Source organism: Watersipora subatra, chromosome 6, assembly GCF_963576615.1.
Source record: "Watersipora subatra chromosome 6, tzWatSuba1.1, whole genome shotgun sequence".
NCBI classification, from domain to species: domain Eukaryota; kingdom Metazoa; phylum Bryozoa; class Gymnolaemata; order Cheilostomatida; family Watersiporidae; genus Watersipora; species Watersipora subatra.
The window spans coordinates 56,609,969-56,637,885 of record NC_088713.1 but is presented as its reverse complement, the minus strand read 5'-3'; the positions used below and the strand labels follow the sequence as shown (position 1 = coordinate 56,637,885).

The 27,917-nt window shown below is 36.8% G+C and overlaps 2 protein-coding genes across 2 annotated transcripts in view; both read left to right on the top strand.

The window, feature by feature from the left end:
- Positions 1–25,010, top strand: part of LOC137398385 (serine/threonine-protein phosphatase 6 regulatory ankyrin repeat subunit B-like) — a 78,194-nt gene extending 53,184 nt beyond the window's left edge. Inside the window, exons 6-8 of the mRNA XM_068084492.1 lie at positions 24,352–24,426; positions 24,563–24,637; positions 24,907–25,010. Coding sequence (XP_067940593.1) covers positions 24,352–24,426; positions 24,563–24,637; positions 24,907–25,010 — 254 coding nt within the window. The remainder of the gene's footprint in view (positions 1–24,351; positions 24,427–24,562; positions 24,638–24,906) is intronic.
- On the top strand, positions 147–24,267 carry LOC137398815 (serine/threonine-protein phosphatase 6 regulatory ankyrin repeat subunit B-like). Its single transcript, XM_068084992.1, has 12 exons — positions 147–741; positions 1,824–1,886; positions 2,206–2,289; positions 2,650–2,754; positions 3,612–3,729; positions 9,011–9,136; positions 20,913–21,012; positions 21,704–22,391; positions 23,523–23,588; positions 23,733–23,798; positions 23,909–23,992; positions 24,194–24,267. The coding sequence occupies exons 1-12, from the start codon at positions 147–149 to the stop codon at positions 24,265–24,267; spliced, it is 2,169 nt and encodes a 722-aa protein (XP_067941093.1).
- Positions 25,011–27,917: the final 2,907 nt, after the last annotated feature.

The following is a 27,917-nucleotide window of genomic DNA, read 5'->3' as shown; positions in this document are numbered from 1 at the left end:
TGAATATCCAGGGTTCACCTGCAGTAACTCTGTTATGGTTGGCAGCTTTATAAGTCATCAGCTCACCCAGAGTCAGCAGTTGAGTCACAATTTGACTTCATTTTTCTCTATCATATTTTACTGTGTGGATTATTTTACAGGATACAATGGAGCAATGGATGAGGGAATATATTAGAGCTAGTGGAGCTCCTGACATTACCTCTCTTAGGGCTGCTCTAACAACCACCCCTCCTGATCAGCTACTTCAGCTTATAACAACTATCAGAGATAGCGAGTCGTATACAGCTCTGCTATTGGCTATCTCCCGTGACCACCCTGTGGTAGCTCAGCTGTTACTCACTCCATTGAGAGGAATAGCAGATGAGTTGCTGTTTGAGAAGGGTGAGGGTGGAGATACAGCTCTGCACTGGGCTGTAGAGAAGGGAGATAGAGAGTTAGTAGAGCTTATACTTCATACTGTATCCTCTAGTAAGAAGTATGAGCTGATAGCTGAGAAGGATGGATGGGGTTGGACAGCTCTAACAGAGGCTGCACTGAGTGGATATACAGAGATAGTAGAGTCTCTACTGATCAGTCTGTCAGTAGAGCAACGAGTCTCCCTGCTCAACATACATGATATCAACCGAGACACAGCACTGCACATGGCAGCTTACATGGGACAAACAACAGCTCTACAGTCTATGCTGACCTCCATTCCTCCTAATAAAGTCTCTGCACTCCTCAGTATAAAGAATGATGACAGTAGAACTCCTCTGAAGGATGCATAGTCTGGGGGAAGGAAAGAGACAGTAGAGCTGCTTAAGAGCTGGAAGCAGCCATCATTAGCAGGTAGGATTATTATACAGTGTGATACCAGCTACTCACTTGTACTACTCTATTGCATAACTTTCTGCTTGTCCCCAGGGTATCTATATAAACATACCCTGGGGAATTCCATCTACATTCTCCTTTCATAGAGACTGCAGTGGGCTGTAGAAGCAGTTCAGCTCTGTCTCTATATTAAATGCTGTCAGTTTAGCCTCTTCTCTTCAGCCACCACTCAGCCCTTGCTAATCACTCATCACCTCTGCTCTCTCTTGGATAATTATAGTCTGAGTATTTCAATTCCTTATTCAAAACTGATAGGATTAAAGTGATGTTAGCAGCTCAACACCTTGTGGCAGCTATTAGTCAGCACTTAGCTGAACTCTCCTGATTCATGAATATTCTTACTACTCACTACAGTTTTGAATAGAAACATGAACTATTTACTAGAATTATAGTAGTAGTAATTCTGACAGACGGACACGGCTCTTATTATAGTAAAGATTTTTCCTATAGAGCAGCTCTTGCTCTTGCTAAAGATAGAATCACAATGTTTGAGGAGGCAGATAAGCAGAAAATAGGGGATGTTTTTAACAGTTTAAATGCAGGTTCTCAGTCTATTATTACTCACTGATGCTGTACACCTGGTTGTAGCCTTAGAGCAGATAAGTACAACAAGCAATAGAAAAAACAACATACAATAGGAATGTTTTGCGCATTAGGAATTAGGTAGGAATGCAGTAGGAACTTATATAATATTTGTTCCTATCAGCCATACTAGTTGATTCTCATTTTTAATACCTCCTAACATACTCTTAGCACTGGTTTCTCAGGCTATATTTTAACATTTGCTCAAATAGTTTTAACTGATAGTATTAATATTAGACCCGCAGCACCAGTTGCCTCCTTCCACCTGTACCTGAGGCTATAATAAATAAGGGGAAGGGTTCCTATTCATAAGATGGTTTGTCTGTTGATCCTTTTATTATAATGAAGTCTTCATTATTACTTTGTTGTAGCCCATTCAGCCACTTACCAAAAATTCGCTGCCCTGCACAAAGCTGACAAACAAAAATCAAAAGGTAGGATTTACAGTTCTTAAGCTGTTACTGGAACAACAGTACATGAGCTCATGAAAATATTATTTCTACAAAACTTTATTTCTTTTTAGTTTTTAAAAATGTGTTAATTGGTAAATTTATACCAAAACTAATTTACTCCTCACCATAAACTTTTTGCACTAGTTCTGAGCCTATACTCTTGTGTTTCTCTATATCTCCTTCTCATGTAGTAACAGTATATGAGCCATGATTCTATAGTTAACAGAATATTGATGTTTCTACATATCTTCAATATATGAGCCATTATTGTTATATTATTATTATCATATGATTGTTTAAGCATTGACCAATCAGGGAGCAGAGTTAGCAGAGTCTAAGCAGCAGATTGGAGCCTTGCAGGAAGAGGATAATCGCAAGACGGCAGGTGACTTTTTAATTTCAGTAGAACTGGACTTTCTTCTTGTTTTAAAATATGGATGGCATCTATACACTTCCTTTGTAAGTAGTACCTGATATGTATGCACTATCACTAGAGTTCAGTTTAGTTCCTGCCCAGACATGTGCAACTAGTGCTATATAAATAGTTTAGGATGAGTTATCCTCCTATCTTTTGTCTTACTTACCAGCTGGTCGGTTGACCTTGTTCAGTGTTGAGTTGGCTGGTGTTAACTCTGGTTCAGTTGCTAATAAAGCTGTCTAATTGTAATGTTACATTTGCTTATTGCTTCTTATTGTAAGATGTAACAGTACCAGTACATGAGCCTTGATTATATTGTTGTTGTAGCATTGACCAATCAGAGGGAGGAGTTGACCAAACTAAAAGAGGAGTTAGTGGAGTCTAAGCAGCAGATTGTAGATCTTCAGGAAGCAGATAATCGCAAGACAGCAGGTAAATTATATATTTAGTCTGTTGCTATAGAGAAATGATAATTGATACCCTGAGGAACTTTGCTGTACAATCACAAGTATTAACTGTAAGTAACAGTTGTGTAACAGTAGAGTCTTATAGTAGTACATAAGCCATGATTCATGTGTACTTCGTCTTGCTAGTTATTAACTTATAAGGAATGGATATGATGAGTATTGTTTTATCACTGCTATTGGCTGGTCAGTAATTAATTCTATTGGTTAATGCTCCAATGGAGCAAATCACTCAAAATTGGTAGCTATGAACAGGTGAATCGCAGGCTAAATTGTATCGCTGTACAGTAACTGAGCAGATTAGACTAGAGTAGTTACAGCTCCAAACCATCTTCTGTAAACATTCCCTTAGTCTGAATGTTGGTTTACACAAGGTGGTTGTGAGATGGTACAATTCTCATAAAAAGAGAAACGTTATATTATTGCTTATAATAAACACTGATAAATATATGTTTATTTAGATATGGCTGCTATGATGGAGAGACTTAACAGACTAGATATTTATCTGCATACTCCCACTGATACAGACGAGACAGGAGACCAGCTGCATGAGCCTATGGGCTGATATACCTTTCTCTTTTTTTAATTGAAAGCACTTGTAGTTCTTGTTTAAGATTTATAAGTAAATACAATTTTATATTTATACTTGATACATTTTCTCCTCTCTACTCATCTAGCAGGGATTTTTATGAACACACATGTCCATTTTTGAACCGGACACTTGCTATATAATGACACCTGCATAGCTTGGCAAAACTCCAAATCTTGTATACTGGATTAACAGATGCTATCCCGCTACTCAATGTGGACCTTTCAATGCTTTAGAGCTGGTCTTAGTGCTTACTGCTGCAGCTGGCCAAATTTCTAATATTAAATATGAACAGTTCCTTAGCATTGATAAGAAAGTAGCTAACAGGAACATCAATGATTGTCTAATGATAAGGTAGACCATCTAAATTGCAGCAAAATTCATCTCTAATAGCCAAAGATAATAGGTATTATTGGAGAAACAAGTTACACCAAATGATCTTTTGCAAAGCTCTTGGCTCTTGTGTAAACATGCGTAAAAAAATGCTTCGTTAAAACAAAAAGAAAATGTCTAACACATACCAACAAATAGCATGCTTGTCTGCTGCTACCAGGAGACGTGATACTTTAGGGTCAATGCAAAGGCTGATGACAGATAGCTTTAGCAATCATGACTGATAGCCTTGGTATTCATGTCAAATCTATGACAGAGAGCCTTTCTATTCATGTCAGATCTATGACACAGCCTTAGTATTCATGTCTGGTATGAACATATAATTCTTCAACAATAGATCCAGTTGTTGTGAGGAGACAATTCTGATACTATACTTTCAAATGTAATATACATAATATATGGGTCATGATCTCGGAAAGTGTTCTTAAATTTGAAACTATTATAATTTAAATAGTTGCTAAGCAGAAAAAAATTGACAACTTTTCTTGCAAATAGGTTTTTGAAGCTAATTCAAGATTTAGCTACATCACACACTAGAGTATACGGGCAAACAGTCAAGTACTTACTGGTAGATAATGGTGTCGTTCCGCTGACAAGTCCGGCGTAAATCTGGCATGGGTTTACAGCGGTGCACTCCACGAAACAGCAACTTTGACAGTCAATTAAAACTAGAGCTGCCGACGTTCAAAGATTCAGCATTTAAACTTGTCTCACAGTATTGGCTGTACACATATTTTAGTCATGTGTGAAGCCAACACCTCTGTAGCTTCTCTGGATATACCATTCAGTCTACCAGGTAGCACTAAACTGGGCTGCTGTAGCATATTCTTCATGGATGTTTGAGAGCATACGGACTGTTCAAATGTGATATTAATTTTGCTTTTTTTCGATGATTCAGCTTCTTTGGAATGATTGACTGAACTGACTTGTAGGGATTAACAACCTTGTTCAACACATTGACGCATATAGCGTACACATATACAAACATAAGTCTATATACTGGCTTACCATGATGATTATACTGACTTTTAGCCTTTTGTCTAAGTAGATTACTAGTCCTTTTAGTAGAAACAGTGTGCCTATTAGCATGAACCCCACATTTCTTCTTGGCTAAGATGGCAATAGGCAACTAAGCGTTGGCTGTTTCAGAGCAAGAATATCTGCAGAGACTGGTTTCATTGTTTTTTGAATTTAGTAATACACTTAGAGACTCCTGGACCATATTTACAACAAAGTATACCCAGCAGAAAGTGGTTAGGAAGGTCAACCTTTTTGTCATCATTGTGAAGTCCATATAGTCCAGAGATATATTCCTACAGACTGAGATCTTTTCCTCCAAGTAGCTTGCAAGTCTTTTCATTTCGAAATCTTTTTATTCGCAGTTATGATTTTCTGCAGTCAGATGTATATGTATTTATTGAAACTATAGATATATGTAACAATAACAATTTTGCATATAAACTCATTGCACAGATTCATGTGTGCTGCAGAAAAAGATTAGCTGTTTGTGTGCAAGAAAAATTGAGTGGGGAGCCTGTATTCACACATTTGGTGAAGCAACAAAAGACAGGAAGCAACATTTATTATAAGCAGAAACAGCAAATCATGGACTGCTACATTGCAAACAATATAATAACTGAACTCTCTGATTAGGTGAGTGCCCTGAGGAGAGCAACAAACCACAAATACAACATACTAATGCACAACAAATACAATAGATTATGACATTTCAGCGAATGCAACGATGTACAAGCTAGCAATACGAAGCAATGAAGCATTTGTAGAAACTAAACAATACACAATTTGTAAATAAATCTAGTTAGCATGACAAAGATCAAAACATGACTCGCACAAAGATACTCCACAAGTGACTCCACTGCGCCTTCAGCTTGCTCCCGCTCCTCACCGATGTATACAGACAACTTGTGCACATAGCGAGAGACAGCATCGCAGAGTGCAATTAACTTTACTCCAAATCTAGATCTGTTAGATGGAATTTACTGCCTGAAGCTGAGCCATCCTTTCCATATGCCAGCTGCCATCTATAGATATAAATTTGCCAGACAGCAAAACAGAATATAACCGGTGGTATATCATGGCAAAACATCTTCCAACTTGAACAATTTATTGCCAGCAGGCTGTTCAAAATAGTCAGCAAAAAGAAAACCTGTTTCTATTTTGTTGCTATTTTTAATTTCTATTAAAAATCAGCGTAGATAATAAAGGATTGTGGAGCAGTAAGACAACAGAGTAGGTTTTCGAGAATATATATGCATAGCTAAACCAACAACTCGCCAGATGTATTTACCATCAACAGGCTCCGAAGCATCGCAATGTTTTTGAAAGCCATATTTATTCGTTTCGTTAATTATAACGTTTACAATGGCCGATGTTATAAAAAGCTTTAAATGATAAAAAAACTTACCTGTTCATAAATTCAAACTTTTACTCCGGCCAAGCTGTCAGCAAAACGTAATTATGTTGGTTTTAAGTCAGCTCCTCTTGGAAATCCGTAAATACTCCCGGTTTCATCGCCGGCCGTTTCACTGTCACTTTCGCAATCCAATTCACCCTGTTGATCTTCTTTTTTAATTCCATCATCTTCTCCACATTTTTCTGACCTAGTATCTTCTTCTTCACTTCCAACCCAGCCGATGTCTTCCTCTAAACAAACTTTTTAGCAGAGCTTGAACAATCGCGTGCGTACATGATGAATAACTTTTCAAAAAGGAAGATCAAAACTTTTACAACGTGTTTTGTTTGCACATGCGTATTAGTGATTATTTATAGCCTTAAACAAGCAGTATAAAGCCTACCGAATTTGATGGAACTATTAATTTTAATTTTTAACAATTTTTTTTTAAAGAATAAAATATTTTTATAAAGGCCTATCGTAGACTGAATTTTAACGTGATTTCACGGGATTCGGCCTCTGAGACATAGCCCGTTTGACGGGCTTTCACGGGCCTCGTCCTTAAAGAGTTAACACCTTGCTAGGCAAGTTCATTTTTAGAGTTTCCTTTCCTGTGGGCAAAATAATTTCAAAAGACTATTTGTTATGTTTTACTAATTTAGGCTGACCCTAATTTGACCTTTGATTCTCATAAATTATGCAGAAAAAAGGATCAGTAGAAAATGCACTACCAAATACTAATACTAGTACTGATGAGTTTGATACTAATGATTATCAGATGCTTAGCTAATCCGAGCAGATCATTTATCTACAAAATTTGTGGATTGTTAGCCCACATCAACTCCATCTTTATGAACAAGGTTGTGGAATGCACTTTTGCAATTAACGAAAATCTCATTGAACAGTCAAATTCCAGTTTATTCATTTCTAGTGATTGCACTGCTTTGGTAGCTCACTTTAAATTTGTTGTGATTCTTTGACCTTCACTCGTCCCTACCAACTCTGACCATGAGTGAATGTTTACTTGATATTTGTCAATATCTGTCTCCTAAGAACAATTAGATGGTTCCTGCATGCTTGGTTCTCTTCTCTACTATCGGTAATTACCAGAGTCTAGACCAGTTGTGATGTCATACATTTGAACATATGTATATAACTATACATTAAGTGCACATTGCAGTGACCTTGCTAGGAGGTACCAGCAAGTAAAAGGGATGATAAGAAGAATAATTGTAGAACTCTACGAATCAGCAGAAACTGCAGGAACTCGAGTCGATCTTAAATTCTTACCATAAGGTCAGTAGCAGCACTCATCACCCCTTATATCCAAGGTGTCAGGTTCAATGTACATGTCTTTATCGATGAGTGAGTCAACACAAGTCATGGTATGCATCCTATTCATGGTGCACTTAGACACACATTCCTCTTTGATAGAGGTTTCTTGGGTCTTCTGTTCTCTGGCTGCGTACCTCAAGTTCTGATATCATCTGTCTCCTGACTATATTGTTACTCTATACAACAAGTTGTTAAGCAGTCAGAGACAATTCAGGACAAGTTTCCATCCACAGATGCTACCCAACTTCTTAAGTTTGATTATGAGCGTCGCTCCAGTAGCTTCATGAAATCAGACCGAGTCCATTTAATCCTTTTAACCAGTAGCCAATTTATTACTGCCTTGTCCTGGTTCAGCTACTGGTTGGCCAGGAAAGGGAGCGGTGGTAGCTGGGATCCCATGGTCACCAACAGACACCCTACCAACTGAGCTATACTTTCTATATAAATATTCACAAAAATAAAATTATATTAGATATTTTATGTCTGTCGATAGTGGCATCCTTGCAGTTACTCACTGAGATCAACTTGTACTCTTTGTGCTCTGTAGAAAAGCATAAGGTCGCAAATTATTAATCAAAATACTTAAGGGTTGAACTTCGTTGTAGACTTTTGTTTACACTTATCAACTCAGTTTATTTTTGTATAAAATAGTGTGAATACATGAATGTTGTGGCTGTGTATTTTTATTTGCGAAAGAAAACTTAATTTCATGTTGGTTTAACTCAAGTCCTTAATACATGTACTTGAGCACAATAGAGTGGACAACTCCATAACCTACACCCATCACCCGCTACATCAACATATCATTTCAAACCTCAACCTGAGTTATTGACTGTAATCAGTTGACTAATCAGAGTTTACAATCATTCTCATCAGTTGACTATCTACATTCATCTCTCTTTGTTTCTGATAGGTTACATATATGTTTGCGACGCTCTTCATTCATCTCTATTTGTTTCTGATAGGTTATATCTAAGTTTACGATTATCTACATTCATCTCTCTTTGTTTCTGAGGGTTACATCTACATGTATGTTTACAACTATCTTCATCAATCTCTATTTGGGTCTGATAGGTTACATCTATGTTTATGACTATCTTTGTTCATATAAAAATTGGTGTTTGATATTTTTACATCTATATTTACAACAATATTCATTGATCTCTATTTTTTGATAGGATACATCTATGTTCATGAATATCTTTATTCATATCTATTGGTTTTTGATATGTTAAATCTATGTTTACAACCCTTTTCATTCATTTATATTTGTTATTGAATGGCAACATCTATACTATGACTGCCCTGTTACATGTGTCATTACAGTGTAGCATGGTGCAATTTTGCAGAGCATTACAACTTCTACTTACAACTTTTACTGCACAGTGCCCACTGCCATCTGCCGTGACACATGACCTGAAGCCAGCCCTTCATGCATACAGTGAATGCTCATTCTTTCAGCAACCACACATTAGTGTGAAGTTCATACTGCAGATCAACAGCCACTGCTGGCTATCTAAAGCCTGGTTCCCTTACCTGTCGCAAATCACCGGCGACAGCACCGCAGGCTGTTAGCGGTGTAACGGGAACCTACGCATCGAGTACCGTCGAGGACCTCCGGTAGTTGCCGGCGGCAACGCAAGAGTTTACCGCTGTTCAAACCTTGCGAAGAGCCACAAGAAAAACCTTCCCGAAATGCATTGTACATGTGAAGGTCCACATTATTGAAACGGGATGGCGAGCGAACATTTTTATGTCGTTATTAGGGATGCAGCTATATGTGAAAATAAGCCGCCGAGCCTAGCGTTGCTAGCGTTTTGCTGCACAATTTTACCGCCAGAGTCTCGCAGTCGATATGGGAACCAGGCATAAGCATCTGCTCTGTAATTTTATTGTTACGGCACATTTCCCAATGTTCTCACCACAGTTGACCCTGTTTAAAAGTTGAAAAAGCAACTGGATTAGGTAGACACCTTCAGGTAGGATTGCCTCCAGTAATTATCATCAACCAATCAAATTTATGCTTTAACATTCATATCATCGGAAAATAGAGATTCATGCATTATCGGCCTACTCCTTAAATTATTGTGATGAAATTTAGGTCTTTGCGTTACACTCCCATTGACATCATATATTAAAACGATAATAGATTTTTATTCAACTCTATACAATGTGCTCATTGTAATCAATTTGTTTGTCCACTCACGCTCAAATTTAACCGGAATTCACATATTGCAGTTGTATTGTGGTTACACCAATGTCAACTCAATACTTGATTTTGTGATGAGTTTTCACAAACATTTACTGCGCATATATGTACACTTTAACGCCAAAGTTCCTACTACATAGTACACTGCAAAATCTGCACTAGCAACACACCCACTCCATCCAGCACTACATACTGTACTGTAGATAATACGACCACTATAACAATACTGCTTCATAAGCATTAGCAAATAATGTAGTTGTAGTGCATTTATAGTGCATACCATGCAGTAGTAAAACTACGCAAAGCTGTAATACTGCTTGGTTGTGGCACGCTTACTACTGTCCTGCACTGCTAATGCACCTACATAGACATCCATGCAAAGATTTACTGCAAATGTAATGCATTTTACATATAAACATCAGTGAGTACTTATCATGCGCAGTTATGATTTTTATAATCGTCAGATATACTCAGGTGCTTCTAAAGATCATAACATGAGGTAGATAAGATTTAAAGTTGTGTCCCTCCTTCCACTTATATATTGCTGTATTTGCTCTGAACATCGACTAAGATGAGGTATATTCTTATATAAAAATAGGGCTTATGTAGGCACCCCATATTCAGATAATAGAAATCTCTCTAAGCACTAATATTTATATAGTAATACTGATAGCACTGTATAAACTACAGTAGTTTAATAATTATCAAATATCTAGAAGAGTTTTTCAATATCTGTTCATGTGCTACCCATTAAGATGTTGAATCTCACCGTATGAAATTGAGTCATTGATAGAGTCATATTCAGGGCTCATTTGAATATGTCTTGTTAGCAGGTCAGTTAGAAAGGAATTCAATAATTAGTATCACGTCTCATCAGCTCATCAGGTTTTGTCTGTATTCATCTTATCATTCATTTTATTTTGTTAATTGTTGTTTTCTTTTAGTCTGATAATTTAGACTTTCTAGATTCTTTGGTACCTCTTATATTTTATTTATGGGCAGGTCATGCACCACTGTCACAGTTTTTATGTTGAAGTTAGGAATCAGGACGATCTCAAGCTACACATTGAGGATCTCTCCACTCCACCCTGCCCTAGATCACTTAAGCTATAGACACCTCACACTAATCACTGACTCACAGTCTACAGTCATCTCAACCTTTTTGAACTCCTCTGATTCCTCTCCTGCAGCTTTAAAGTGTAAGTTTCCACTTCCTTTTCTACCTCCTCACAATACCTACTATGTTCATCCTAGTACCTCCTTCCCCTCAAGTGAAAGGTATGTGACTTATACTCTTCTCCTTGTTGTATCTCTGTCTTGCCTTCTTCCAATGTCAGCCTTTCTCTCTCTCCTGTCTATGAGTAACCATGAATAATATTATTCTCTTCTCAGGTGATAGGTTGAGGTAGAACGGGTTATTCTCCTCTGAGGAATGTTTGTATAGTGGGAGTTGTGACACTACTTAAAAAGGTAAGACAACTTTTTCTCAGTAATATACAACCCCAGCAATAGACATTTTTCACTACTACTCTTTGCTGCTTGCATTGTCTTATCAAACACTTCTAATATCAACCAAATATTTTTAATTTACACAATTTTATTTTCTTTCCTACTGCTAATTTTTCTCTCTTCTCACTTTCTTATGACTCACTGTTTTTTGACAAACTCAGAGTCGTGTCCACGGGCCATATGATAGTCTATAGATATGTTTCATGTGTATGTGGACCATATGACCCACAAGCCATATGTTTCACTTACCTCGTCTAGCATATGCTGAAACTGAAAGAAGAATTGTTATCCATTCAGTGACTCCCCTTTGTCCTACAAGCAGTAAAACCATTCAGTATTTGTAAATAAATGAGCTCCTCCCAGTAGATCACATTGGAGTTGCGTACTCATTGTTACTGCCTGAAGCCTTCAAGTACATTGGCTTGTTATACCTGGGTGGTCCGCTTGTGTGGTAATAGCTGTATAACTGTCAGCTTACATTAATCACTAGAGGAGAGTTGAGACAGCTTGAGTTGGATGCAGAAAGCTGGGATCTACTTTTGTTATGGTGAGAATCTATATACAACATTTCATACAAAAAATTTATATTATCAAGTAACTAGAGCATATTTGTCACTGGAGAAGAGTGGAAAGGGTTTGAGTTGGACGACTTGAAGTTGTCACATAGAAAAATAATCCAGTTTTTAAGTTTATCATATAGATAGTACACTTTGTAACCATAATAGCATTGATTCATAATAGTCCTTGACCTTTTCTATGGCTCTAAAGTTTGCTAAAGGATGTTCAATTGTGATCTAAAAAAAATTCTGCATGCTTGAAATTTGTTTGCTTGAAACCATTTGATGACTTTCATAAGGCATATGCACTGTGCAGCCATCAAATCTCTTTTAAAAGAGATGAGATATTAAACTTTTCAAGATTTTATACAGGAGCTAATAACTTCTCCACGTTTGCACTTTGTGTTAAAACCGAGATTGTTTCCATTATAAAATCACACTGCGCATTGATAAGTACTCACTGATGTCTATATGTAAAATGCATTGCAGTTGCAGTATACTTTATGTATGAGTATTTATTATACTGTACATTCATGCGCAGCACATTTTCATAAAATTTTGTAACATACTCAAGTATTGAGTGGAATCTGCTGCAACTAATTCACTAGTATAAGAAGTAAATGCTGCTCAAACTAGAGTTTGGGTGGGCAAACAACTTCTTAATCTGTATAAGCGCTTTTAAACTTCAAACTTTTTAAAAGTTTTAATTTAATTAAAGGCCTCCGTACCGTTCAAATTCCTAGAAAGGTAGTGCTGCAATAGCCATTCCAGCACTAGCTTTTTAGTAGTGCCAAGCTCAGGAACTTGTGCTCATAGATCTTTACAAACGATAACAATATCTGACGCCCTATTTTAAAGTGATATGGGAGTTAGCATGTGAGTCCATATGCTTGTTTAATACAGCATCTGACAATTTCATAAGATGCAGTACAGATGCTTAGAAATCCAGCTGTTTTAGGTGATTCACCGTATCAACTTCATACCAATGCACGGTTGCAGTACACGTGAATTGCTGGTTTGTAGGTAATGCTTCATACAAGTAGATTGCAGTCAGCAATTTGCGGGAGTGAATTTGAAGTAGCAGTAATTCTGTACCACGCACTAGAAGTTGTAATGTACTGCAAAATTACTGCACTGCAATGACAGGGTGCAGCTCTATTGCGTCACATCCCTGGTTAAAACCAAGTCTAGATTATTTTTGTATGTGATGCGCTGTTGAAACGCCAACAACTCATTTTTAGGAAGTGGAAATATTACCAATTGTTCTCTGAAGCAAGTTCTTCTGAATACACAAAAGTTATCCGGTTGCTTTTATCAATGAACAGGAGCAAACAATAGACCTAAGTTCATTCGGAATGCTTAGCTGAATAGTAAGTTGGAATCACAACCCACCCATAATTATATTAGTAATAAGATCTGTTTTTATTCAAATATTAGGTTATTTTGGTCAACATTTTTGGTCAACAGCAAATGGCACAACAATATTGTGTTACCCTGAGCATTGAATTTGAGTGAGTCAAGTAGATAGCTGGCTACATGACTAACAGCTCGACTTCGTGTTGTTCCTTGACCTGTGTTATCGATCACTAGACACTTTTATAGAACTATTTTCTATTAATATAAAGTTTTGTCGTTTGAGTGTTGACTTTAGAGTTGTCACACCTCCTTTAACTACTGGACTATAATAGATTTGTATTTGTAAATGTCACATTATTGACATTTGCTAGCTAGAAGTTAAGAACTAGGTAAGAACTAGCACTTTACATAATAATCGTGCATTTCATTGCAGATCATTACCAGTAGGTAGATTTTTGTTACTTGGTGAGCATAAGTGGTGAAGTGTAGGGTCGGTCATTGTAGGGTCATTGTGAACTATCACAAACATGTTCTTGTATCTTAATATTCTGCTATGAGGTAGTTTTTAGGGGATTGGGACGAATTAATTTGTAGTAACCAATTTTGTGTAGGATAAATTGATTTGCGACCTGAGAGAATTGACATGACGCGACTGTCAATCAAACTGAACTATTGACCAATCAGCGTCCAAATACGACAAGGCTTAGCAACCGATGTTGCTATCCGCCGTGACCTCCGACAAGCTCCGATAAAGCAACAATAGTGAATGTTGTTTTGAACATTAATTGTGTTTCTATTTTTACCGTTTATTTGACGATTTAAAATGGTGAAATTATGTCAATGGGGTCTTTGTGACTCCGTTGACATCGTTTTCGACTTTGCGACTTTATTTGAATTTCAATAAAGATAATTCTACAAATATTGACTTCATACAATAAACAGAATAAACATTAACATACATGTACATACATGTACATAATGCTAAGGGCAGAATTAATCATTATTCCAACAGTCATTTTTTTATCCGATTCAGAAAAATTGCTGGTCGCTTGAAACATACATAAATAATTGGACACAAGTACATTAAAGAGAAATAAATATTGCCAATATATTTAGCTCTAGTGTTGAGCCAGCATTCTGCTCACCACTGTTGGTGGCCACTGTCTTGTATGGCTTGGATGCTAAGTACCAAGTAGTGTTGAGCCAGCATTCTGTTCACCACTGCTGGTGGCCACTGTCTTGTATGGCTTGGATGCTAAGTACCCAAGTAGCGTTGAGCCAGCATTCCGTTCACCACTGCTGGCGGCCACTGTCTTGTATGGCTTGGATGCTAAGTACCCAAGTGGTGTACCCCTCATAGCGGCGAGAAGCTTAATGTCCCTGTTCAACAGCTGAACTTTTCTGAAATAAAGTGAAGCAGAATGTACAATCACACGTTGTATATATTTTAGAGAGTTGACATTAAAATTTTATTATTATAAGGAACACTTTTTCAATTTGTACCTAAAGAATTGTTGACTATTTATTCATAGCATTGTAACTAAAACACATGTGTTTTATTTACAAACACGTTGTCTTCAATAAAGTGTTGAAACTCACTACTTTTTTTCTGTTGAAACTGTTGAAACTCACTACCCCTTGGCCTGTCCCATTCCTGCGGTTTTGATGTGCAGACTGGTTCACTGGGAACTTCTTGCAGGCCACTGGTCAGCCAGTCGGTCAACTTGAGAACTATAGTCCCAAGACATGGACACATTCTCCTCCAGCTCTGAAATTTAAATGTCTTATTATGAAATAATGGGCCCCAATTAAATTCAATCAAAAATTAAATGTATCAATTATTGCGCATCTTGACAGTAACGTGCCTAAAATAATATCAATAGACATGTTGCACAGAATTCTTCTAATCTCCCATTTGCCATATCAAAAATCATAAAAAACTGTCAACGTACAAATTATTTGGTCTAATCTTGACAGGTGCTGTACCTGGTATAGATCGGACACATGGAACGAACTTGAGGCAGTCATGGTGAATATTACTAAAACATACACGTATTTTTGTAAGAATTAAAGAGTTAATTTACCCCACTTTACAAGAACAGTGTGCATCAGTGGCCTTCAGCGGCTTCTCATTATTTCGCTGTGACCGGTACGTTGTCGCCTTTACAGTACTTTCTTCATCATTTTTTTCAACAGACACATTCACTGATGCAAAGAAGCTTTCAGTTGCAGATCTTCTTTCTTGAATTCGTTGCCTAAGAGTTGGAATATACGGTAAAAAGCTTTCGCCAAAATCACTCGGTAAACAATGTAAACTTCATGTAGCCGCCATTTCGGTTTATGCGTGTCGGAGGGCGACTAGTTGCTTGGTCACCTGACAAGTGGGTGGAGCTACTCTGGGACTCAGCGTCAAGTCAATTGACATCCTCGCTTTGTCCTGGAACCCATTAAGCTTGTATGTTTTGGTATGACAGTATATGCCTAAGGTTGTTCTTTGTTACACCAGTTCCATTATAAGCATCGTAACATGTATCCTTCTCACAGATATTATATTGTTGATAGACATGATCGAGGTCACCTGCTCTCATGTGTCAGAAGTCTACCAGGTAATCATCTTGGCTGTGATTAACCATCACTTTAGTAATATTCTCTACTTGACTACAAGCTCTGAGGTGTGAGGGTTGAGACAATTTACTGTGGTAAGTACAACTAATCTTTGGTCATCAGTTATAATCAAAGCAAGAAATAGTATATACACTATTATTTATATGGTTCAAATTCAATACAGTAGACGTTCCTATAACTCATACCTCCTATAAACTTAACTCCAGATAATATAAATTATTTATGTGAAATTTTTGCTTTGTATTGCATAAAAAATTCCATATAACTAAAAGCTTCAAGTCAAGCGGGTTCACAATTTCGATTTGAATGTTAATCAAACTCGCTGCATTTGTGAAATAAAAAATGATGAGTTTATATCATTATATCTATTATATATACAACTTACTTCACATTTTAGTTCGTCGTGATAGACCGTCACATGTGTCGCCAACACAGAGAATAGGATTGCTGTGCAATTATTCATAAATACAAAGGCGATCGGTGCAGGTGTTACAGCGTCGGTCCATCAATATTAATGGCACGAGTTGGTTTTTTGTCGAAAGTTCTTTTTTATCCTAACCTTGACCCCCTGAAAGCAGATAGGCGACAAACAGGTAATACTGTGCTTCTATAATAAAAATATTTTGAATATTTTGTTGTTTTGCCTAATTGTAAACATAAAATATAGGTTACTACTTTTACTTTGCAGAATACACTTTTCTGTTTATAAGAAAATGAGAAAATAAACATTGAAGATGTTTGCTCCTTACAAACCTATAATTGAAGTACAATAATAGCCTATGAAACCAGTGAGATCGATCAGAAACAAGAGAAAAGTTGTCGATGCAAACCAATCCAATAATACCGCAGTCACAGTACAGCCTATAATTAATAATGTTAATTCTAGTTTTTCCTTTTTGTATGGCCAATGGGGCAAGTTTGGCAAGATCTTGGAATTGATTAGACAATTTATTTGTATTTAACTGTTCTTATAATGTAAAATCCCAATAACGTAAAGGTTCCTAAAGCAGATTATTCACGCTGTAGGAGTGCCTACTGTAGTTTTATCTGCATGAGTTACATAATTAGCAGATCGATGATAGGTTATTATATATTACACACAAACTTCCTATGTAGTTTTCTCTAGTAGAGGAGACAACTTCAAAGCTACCATAGCTGCTCTAACTTGTACAGTATATCCATAAGACAACCCTTATCTCTAGCATCAGTCACTAGAATGTAATTGATTGAAGTACTGTCAAATTACTGGTAATGCTGGAGTATCTGAAGCATGGAGTTTACCATTATCAATCAGTCAGTTTTTACACAAATTGCAACGTGGTGATCATAACTTAACAAAACAGTTCCATAGCAGTGGGTGGTCTAGAGTTTGCTTCTATATGGAACACCCTGTTTGTAGCTCTTCAACTATAGCTTTGTTCCTTTCCGATTAGCATTAGTTCAAGCATCAAGTAGTAAAGCAGCATAGCCATTTGTGTTAAAATCTGTTTGTGTACTTTAGGCTATCTAATTTAAAATGAACAAAGTTTTTGCATACAACTGAGCTACATCTTCATTCTTAAACAGCATAGCAATTTGTGTTAAAATCTATTTGTGTACTTCAGACTATCTAATTGAAAATAAAACAAAGTCTTGGCATACAACTGAATTACATCTTCATTTTTACTCCTACCAATTTAATACTAAGACAGGACATGAGGAGACAAAACATACAGAAGCTGTAAGAAATAGTGTAACCCTTACTGTTATACTGCTTTGAAATAAATAAAAAATATAAAATAATATGCTGAAGCTAAGGATATACTCTAAAATATTAACTGCTTTTATGTTAAAGCAAAGCAATCTGGTTTTTAATGTTTGCTATTCATGAGTGTAAACAGGTTTCATATCATCTGCCCTTTTTTCTCTCGCTCACTACACTCCTGTAGTCTATCTGCTACTGCCTGTTTCTTTAACACGGCATCTTATTACCTTCACAAGTGCATCACTATTAGGTGTGATATTTTGAGTAGCAGCACATTTAACATTGTCATTAATGTGTTTGTTTGTTAATCTTGATCACTACTTTGTTTTATTATTGTTGATCATGAAGACCACCTGTTGACAAATATCAGTAGGTCTCAGTAACATCAGTAGACCGGTTTAAACCGGTTCGAACTGATTCAGCGAGTCATTAGAATTGAAGATTTTTTGCACAGCTTCTCTGAACTGCTAGAAACAATGCATGCATTTATTTGTCTGACACATAGAGAATGCATCTAAGGAAGGTGGCGCGTGGTCATGAAGCTAGTACTGTGATTACTGGTGTCAGTGTAAAATGAACAACTAAATCTATTACACAAGTTCTAAAAATGTATGATATATTTTTCTTCTGACCGAATGCTATAACAAGAGTCCGAAAATAATGCATTGTTTTGTGTCCGTATGCGACTTTCATAGCGGATCAGAATATCTTAAGTGTTATAGTTTGCAAATATAAATTTATAAAGTTGCATACTTTAAAACTATAGTTGTATCTATAGTTTTATATGCAACCTTTATAGTGGCTAACTTGTGCCAGTGCATCATGAATCATGCTGGGCATAAAACTTTTAAAATGCTTGAAACATGCTGGGTAAACTTTTATCATCGCTTGGACCCATCGTGTAGTGTTGATTTTATGTGACTAACTCATGTCAGTGCAGCATGCTAGGGATGAATGCTGGGCATGAGCACTTTTACAGATGTAATATCCTCAAGCAGCTGTAGGGAGCATTTGGGTTGTATTTATCTTCAAAAATCACAAATTTTGATAGAAATGAACTGGAGACTTACTTCCTTTTTGACATACTCATAGTCCTGCCCTCAGGCCATGTTTCACATGCCTGGTCTAGCAAATGCTGAAACTGAAAGAGAAAGTGCTATCCATTCAGTGACTCAACTTTGTCCCACAAGCAGTAAAACCATTCTGTATTTGTAGATAAGCTGATCTGAGCAGATCATATCGGAGTTGTGCACTTAATGGTACCGCTTCATGCCTTCAAATAAAGCAGCTTTTAACACTTGGGTGGTCCTTTTTGTGCGCTAATAGCTTTATAGCGATCAGTTTACACTCATCACCAGCGGAGAGTGGAAATGGCTTGAGTTGGACGGCCCTAAACCTTCACATTGAATACATAATACAGGTAGTACATCGAGTATATTTTTTTCTTTGCCATATATATTGTACACTACGTAACCGTAGTAACAATGATTCACAGTGGTCCTTGACTTTTGTTACTGCTCAAAAACTATGCTAAATGACCTTCAACCGTGATCTGAAAAACTTTTTTTTTCTTAAATAAAATTTGTCAGCTTGAAACCATTATATGAATTTATAAGGTTTGTGGAATGTACAGCTGTTAAATCTCTTTTTCAAAATGTGGTTGCGTCAAATTTGAGTTGATCTTGAAAGAAAGCATTTTTATCTCTATATCAGTTGATATGGTGTTTGTTTGTCCTTGTGTTAATTCAAGGAGGGCCTCATTCAAAGCATATATCTCTGGGCAAGGTTGGTCTACAAAGACAAAAATGGCATCAAATTGTAGCTGATGTTTTAGCCTTTTATGGGTCTTAATTTCATTAAATCTAATTTTTTGACGCAACCACATCTTTAATAGAGACACAGCACTTTTCAAGATTTCGTACAGCCTAACTTCTCTATATTTAGACTTATACACAAGATTTAATATAGTTTTTCCATGTTTAGATTTTTGTTAACTTGTCTTTACAACAGGCTTGTGTTCATTATAAAAAATTCACTGCACATTGATAAGTACTCGCTGATGTTTATATGTGAAATGCATTACAGTTGGAGTAAATTGTTGCTTGGATATCTATGTAGTTGCATAAGCAGTTCAGAGCAGTAGTAAGTGACTCATTTCTTTTTGACTTACTCAGAAATTGATGCCAGGCCAGATTGAATCATCCAACAGGGCAGGTCCTGCTGACGGGCCATATTTCACAAGCCTGGTCTAGCATATGCTGAAACTGAAAGAGGAATTGTTATCAATTCAGTGATTTATCTTTGTCCTACAAGCAGTGCAACCATTCAATCTTTGTAGATAGATGAGCTACTCCCAGTAGATCACATTGGAGTTGTGTACTCATTGTTACTTCTTGTAGCCTTCAAGTACAGTGGCTTGTTATACCTGGGTGGTCTGCTTGTGTGTGGTAATAGCTTTGCAACTGTCAGTTTACATTAATCACTAGAGGAGAGCAGAGACAGCTTGAATTTGATGCAGAGAGCTGAGATCTACTCTTGTTATGGTGAGTATCTATGTACAACATTTAATATGAACAATTTATAAATCCTGATGTATTTGCTTTATTTCTTCACAGACATCTGTACAAGTCTCAGCATAGTAGTGTTTGCTCTGAACACATTTGTAGTCGATCATGGCGGTCTATGATGCTCTTTTTGAACTCACTGAACACTCTATGCTTTTTAAAATATGACAGGAAGCTATATGACCGCAATAACTTCAAAGTTATTGTTCAAAAATTATATTTAATGACAACGATATTACATGTACTATAAAAACCTTTTTGATAAAGATGAGAGATTGTTCAAAACTTCCTAGTCCAGGATTTCGCTTGTGCAGTTAGTATAAAAAATAGAGATCACATGTAAAACATTTACTTGTGGCTTAGGCATATTCAAACATCTGAAATGCTGGAAAATGGAGAATATTATGCTGTTTTATGAGTTGTGAAGCTGATATAATAATATAGTTGATAGTAATATAGACATTTCCACTAGTCAATAGTTTAAACTATATTGAGCATGGTGGATATTTGAACTACTGTAGTAAGGATATAATATTACTGTATTGTTACTCAGCAGCATGTAAACCTTGGTTCCTTTTTCCACAGAGAGACCCGGCGGTAATCTTGCACCCCAAAACACTAGTGCTGCTAGGCTCAAACATATAACTAGCATTAGTCCTGGATTTGCTTTAAGTGTTCATCAATTGTCTTTTTCATATAATAGACTCACATGATGAATTATTTGAATATTGTTTCCTGTGTACATTATTCAATATTAATAGAAGTTTCACTGTTCACTGTCACTGCTGGCTGGCAAACTATTTTGTAATTGGATAAGTTATATTTGCTTCAGCCAATCAAGAGGCAGATTGTTGAATGAGGGGCGGAGATATACTCAAGCTATAAAAGACATGAAGCAGCCAGCAAGCATTTCACCTACAGAGTACCTACAGGTAAGTATAATGTCTCTGTTATATTGGCATCTGTTGATATTATACTTACTGGGAATAATAGAGTAGATGAGGGGAGACACTGAGTCAGTGTTATTATAATATAACTCTGACCACCTGAGACTATCACTCTCTACCCTGAGGAGACTCGCAGAGTCTGTCCTTTAGTGAGGTTAAGTTAAGGTCAAGAGTCTCTGGTTTCATTCTTCAGTCATTTTCGTACCTGCAAACATTTCCTACTGTAGATATGTCATATTCCTCTTATGAATAGAATGAGGAGCTCTGAAACTGGAGTTTTTAACTGCTTCTCTTTTCTTTATTCTGATCAGAATCAGCTGCAGGTCACTGATTGTATTTAGTCACCAGTTTTATAGGAAATTAGTGTTTAAAGTAGGAGACTATGAATCTTATTGCTGTCTTCTGCTTTGTCTTTGTTAAAATTTTACTGAGTTTATTTCCATTAGTTTAACACATGAGAGAGCAAATAGCAGGAATGTTGATACTTGATTTCCCAGCTCTGAGTACCTCATTCCTAGTCTCCTTTTTATACTCTGTGAATATCCAGGGTTCACCTGCAGCAACTCTGTTATGGTTGGCAGCTTTATAAGTCATCAGTTCACCCAGAGTCAGCAGTTGAGTCACAATTTGTCTTCATTTTTCTCTATCATATTTTACTGTGTGGATTATTTTACAGGATACAATGGAGCAATGGATTAGGGAATATATTAGAGCTAGTGGAGCTCCTGACATTACCTCTCTTAGGGCTGCTCTAACAACCACCCCTCCTGATCAGCTACTTCAGCTTATAACAACTATCAGATATAGTGAGTCGTATACAGCTCTGCTATTGGCTATCTCCCGTGGCCACCCTGTGGTAACTCATATGTTACTCACTCCATTGAGAGGAATAGCAGATGAGTTGCTGTTTGTGAAGGATGTGGGTGGATGTACAGCTCTGTACTGGGCTGTATGGAACGGAGATAGAGAGTTAGTAGAGCTTATACTTCATACAGTATCCTCTGGTAGGAAGTATGAGCTGATAGCTGAGAAGGGTGGAGATGGTTGGACAGCTCTAACACGGGCTGCATATAGTGGATATACAGAGATAGTAGATACTCTACTGATCAGCCTGTCAGTAGAGCAACGAGTCTCCCTGCTCAACATACAGAATATCAGCCGAGACACAGCACTGCACTGGGCTGCCTACAAGGGACACACAGCAGTTATACAGACTATGCTGACCTCCATCCCTCCTGATAAAGTCTCTGCTCTCCTCAGTATAAAGAACCGAGACAGTAGAACTCCTCTGGAGGAGGCAGAGTCTGGGGGAATAAAAGAGACAGTAGAGCTGCTTAAGAGCTGGAAGCGGCCAGCATTAGCAGGTAGGATTATTATACAGTGTGATACCAGCTACTCACCTGTACTACTCTATTGCATGACTCTCCGCTTGTCCCCAGGGTATCTTTGTAAACATACCCTGGGGAATTCCATCTACATTTTCCTTGCATAGAGACTGCAGTGGGCTGTAGAAGCAGTTCAGCTCTGTCTCTGTATTAAATGCTGTCAGTTCAGCCTCTTCTCTTCAGCCAACACTCAGCCCTTGCTAATCACTCATCACCTCTGCTCTCTCTTGGATAATTATAGTATGAGTATTTTAATTCCTTGTTCAAAACTGATAGGATTAAAGTGATGTTAGCAGCTCAGCACCTTGTGGCAGCTATTAGTCAGCACTTAGCTAAACTCTCCTGATTCATGAATATTCTTATTACTCACTACAGTTTTGAATAGAAACATGAGCTATTTACTAGAATTATAGTAGTAGTAATTCTTACAGACTCGGCTCGAATTATAGTAAATATTTTTCCTATAGAGCAGCTGTTGCTAAATATAGAATCACAATGTTTGAGTAAGAATAAAATATGGTATAGTTTTACTGAAATTTTTTAACAGTTTAAATGCAGGTTCTCAGTCTATTATTACTCACTGAGTCTGTACATCTGGTTGTAGCCTTAAAGAAGATAAGTACAACATGCAGTTGTAGATTTTAGAATATTTGTAGCCAGTAGCAACACTAGTTGATTCTCATTCACTAGTAATTCCTACCATCAACTTTTAGCTGTGGATACTGAAGCTATGTTTTAACTATTAACATATTCAAAGGCTATGTTTTGAGAAATTATCCAATAGCTCTGATTAATAGTATCAGTACTCTAACAGTCCAATGCAGTCAAGCGTGACTTTTTGGTTAATTACTCCTGAATGTTGAAAGGCAGTCACTTAGTGTAGGTGGTACTGTCAGCCTACATAGCTGAAAGTCAAAAGTTTTACTCCTGATGACAGCAATCTTTTTCCCAGACATACCATTACTATCACCATGTGTTACTTTTTTATTGCAATAATGTTTTTGTTTTTTAATTTGGTTCTATAATGTAGTGAGGTGGAGGACTTCCTATTTATAAGATGATCTGTTCGTTTATTAGATTGAAGTATTATTTATTTTTACTTTGTTGTAGCCCACGCTGCTCCCACTTTCTGGAGGTTTGCTTCCCTTCATGAAGCTGACAGACACAAAACAAAAGGTAAACTTGGGATAAGATTGCTTTGAAGACTAAAGTCTACAGATCTTGAAACGTAAACTTTTTCCCAGAAATTGGATTAAATCAAAGTAACTTTTAATTTTTGTTTTTTAGCGTTTACCGAAGCTTCACTTTTCCTTTTTGTAGCACACGCCGCTGCCACTGATGAGGAAATTGCTGTTCTTCATGAAGCTGACAGACACAAAACAAAAGGTGAGCATAGAATAAGATTAGTTTTATTTTGTAGTTGATGCTGCCGCTGATAAAACAATTCATCAACTTGTAATAGCAGAATATGAACCCTGATTATATTGTTATTTTAGAATTGACTAAAATAAAGGAGGAGTTAGTAGAGTCTCAACGACAGATTGTAGCTCTGAAAGAAGCGGATAATCGTAAGACGGCAGGTGAGTTTTTAATTTCAGTAGAAATTGATTTATTTCTTGTCATAACATAATGATGACATCTTTACACCTCATTTGTATGTAGTACCTGATATGTATGCACTATCACTAGAGTTCAGTTTAGCTCCTGCCCAGACATGTACAGCTAGTGCTCTATAAATAGCTTAGGATGAGTCATCCCCTATATTTTGTCTTACTTACCAGGTTGTCAGCTGACCTTGTTCAGTGTTGAGTTGGCTAGTGTTAACTCTGGTCCAGTTGCTAATAAAGCTGTCTAATTGTAGTGTTACATTTGGTTATTGCTTCTTATTGTAAGATGTAACAGTACCAGTACATGAGCCTTGATTCTATTATTGTTTTAGAGTTGGCCAATCAGAGGGAGGAGTCTGAGCAGCAGATTGTAGCCCTTCAAGAAGCAAACAATCAGATGACAGCAGGTAAAGTTTTTACTCACAGTTCAACTCGTGTTTTAATTTTAATATCTACATATTTACTGTTTATCAGTAACAACACGTATTCATTTACCTTCATGCGTACAGCAGTATATGAGCCATGATTCTATTTTTGTTGTAGCATTGGCCAATCAGAGGGAGGAGTCTCAGCAGCAGGTCGTAGCCCTGCAAGAAGCAAACAATCAGATGATAGCAGGTCAGCAGTTATTGGTTAATGCTCAAAGGGAGCGCATCGCTCATGACTCGCTGTTGTGAATACGTGAATCACAGGCTAAGTTGTATTGCTGTACAGTAACTGAGCAGCTTAGACTAGAGTAGTTACAGCTCTAAACCATCTCCTGTAAACATACCCTTAGTCTGAAGGATGGTTTACACAAGGTGATTGTGAGATGGTGCAATTTTTATAGATAGAGATGAATGATATTGTTGCTTACAATAGATACTGATAAATATATGTTTATTTAGATATGGCTGCCATGATGGAGAGACTTAACAGACTTGATATTTATCTGCGTACTCCTACTGATACAGACGAGACAGGAGACCAGCTTCATGAGCCTCTGGGCTGATACCTTTCTCTTTGTTTAATTGAAATCACATGCAATTCTTGTTTAAGATTTATAATTAAATACAATTTCATATTTATACTTGATACATTTTCTCCTCTCTACTCATCTAGCAGTGATTCTTATGAACACACATGTCCATCAATGAACTGCACTTGTGCTATATAATGCCACCTGCATAGCTTGGCAAAATTCCAAATCGTGTAGACTGGATTAACAGATGCTATCCCTACTCAATGTGGACCTTTCAATGCTTTAGAGCTGCTCTCACTGCTGCAGGCCACCTTTCTAATATTAAATATGAACAGTTCCTTAGCATTTATAAGAAAGTGGCTAACAGGAACAGCAATGATTGTATAATGTTAAGGTAGACCATCTTAATTGCAATAAAATTCATCTCTAGTAGCCAAAGATAGTGGGCATTATTGAAGAAACAAGTTGCACCAAATGATCTCTTGTCAAGCCGAGTGTTTGGCTTTGATGTAAAAACTCAGTGCAAAAAGTGCCCTTTTAATACTAAGCTAAATTGTGCAAAATGCACAAACATATAGCACACTTTTCTGCTGCTGCCAGGAGATCTGCTACTGTTGGTCTGATAGTCCACTGATAACAGTAAACCTTAGTATTCATGTCTGATCTGTGACAGATAGCCTTGGTATTCATATCTAATCTGACAAATAGTCTTAGCATTAACAAAAAGGTTCAACATAAACAGCTATGATTGGCTAATATTGAAATGAACTGGTTACAACCAGGTCAAACATCTTCCTCAACCAGACACACTGGTAATGAGTATTGTCCAACATAACCAAGTCGCCTATTGACCTAGTGTATAAACAAGCAGGTGATTCAAGTAAATAACATCTTGTGACTAGGATTGAGAAGACAACTACTTATTTCCAATAACGTGCTAGTTTAATGTTACCAGGACACACAGTGCTGTATGGCACAATCTTTTATAAAGCTATGAGATTTTTTGATAATAATACTCTCCGGTTGAGAGGAGACAAGTCTTCAGAATGGACTCAATTTGTAAAGATGAAATTAATGTCAATGAAAATGTCACCAAAGCTGTCTCAATTGTGTCACTGAATGACAAAAGTTTTTTATTGTATCTCAACTGTAGAGCCTGGAACATATTTTAAAGGATTTGATTTTTAAACACCAAAGTATCCTCCTAGAAGTAAATGGTTTATAGCCATTCTGTACAGCCATATCTTATATGGGTGCTATATTACCATAGGACTGGTATGGAGATTATAGTTAAATTATGAACCATACAGAGAGTGCTTGCAAATGTCTAACACTAACACTAGTTATTATGTGAACTGGGCAAACCGGGTCTCTATATATACATAAGAGAAAGAACAAACATAACTGCACTGTGCATATTGTCCTTACAGTAGCTGCACGCAAAACACATCAAAGGTATTATTATAATCTAGACAGCGCTATGTTATTTTAGTAGCAATCCATAGAATGCTCACAGTAAGCTATTCATAGATCTGACTCTATCCATTATGTGAAAAGGACAAAGGAATATGATTAACATCTCATACCAATTTATTAAAATAATCCTGCTATTGTGTGAACTTGGTCTAGTATAAATACCATTCTGTGTGATGTAAGTATCCATTTACTTAGCGCCTAGCAACCAACAAACAGACAAGCAAACATTGTTTATCCTCATCATGAAAGAAAGTTAAATCTTTGTAACCTCCATTACTAGTCCTCTCACACCCGAGAGCCAGTCATCATATAGTAGAGTAATTAGTAGGTAGTCTTGAAAGGATGTAAAAACTTGTGTAGGCAGACATGACAGGATGTGATGTCATAAAGACTGTCATTTTGATAACAGCTATCAGATTTCACATTTGCTCAGCCTTTCTGTCAGATTCTGCAATCATGAGTAATAACTATGTTGATAGAACTACTGAAAGGTTCTATCAATATAATTATTACTGTGTTTAATTATTAAAGTGACTGCTTTTCTCATGTTGCTATAATAATTGAATCAGATGCTGTTGGTGAAATATCGTCCTCCCATGATTGTCCTATTATCAGATTGTCCTCCCATTACTAGTGATTAGGTGGACAGTGCAAAATAGTTGGTAAACTTGCTACAGGTGTCCATGACAACCTTTGTAAGAAACACTCAACAAAATGTACGTCTTGACGTGCTAAAAATATATCAGGTAAAGTTGACTGACCCGGCAAATACAAATGGCAAAATCGTGCACTCTTGGTTTAAACGCATCCTGAAGTGAACAAAAAATCAGGCTGATAACTCCCATAAAATCATTTAGAGATCGGCCATGAACACATGTTTACAAACTTGCTAGTGTGAAGGCAGCTTGACACAGCACCTTAATCGTACTAGCCAATATAAATAATGAGAAACACCAGCAGCCGTGTCGTTTAGTGCGTATTTTCTTTCAAGCTTTTTAACCGCAATCAAGTTTTAGCATTTTTAATTTAGACGCATCCTGACAGTTAAATCATCTCAAAATTCCGAAACAATCGCAAATAGTATAAAAACACTTGTGTGATAAAAAATTTGGGAAAGTTCTTCTTCAACATATCATTTGATGGATTCACAATATATGATACAGCTGCAATACTGGCTAGCCTGGCAGTAAACTGGAAACTGGTTAACTAGTGCAAGTCATGGAGTGTCATGCATCTACAAGGGGAACTGTCATGAATTTGACTCCTGTAAAAATTGATCATTTATGAAACATACTAATTATTGTATATGTATTATTTTCTTTGACAGTTTCAAGACTGCAACATAAGAGTTACACAACTTTAGTGATCTAATCTCTTTTGGCATTGCTTAGTAATATTTACTATAATAAGAACCGTGCTGAGCAAAAAAATTTAAAACTTAAAAACTTTCTCATGGGAAAA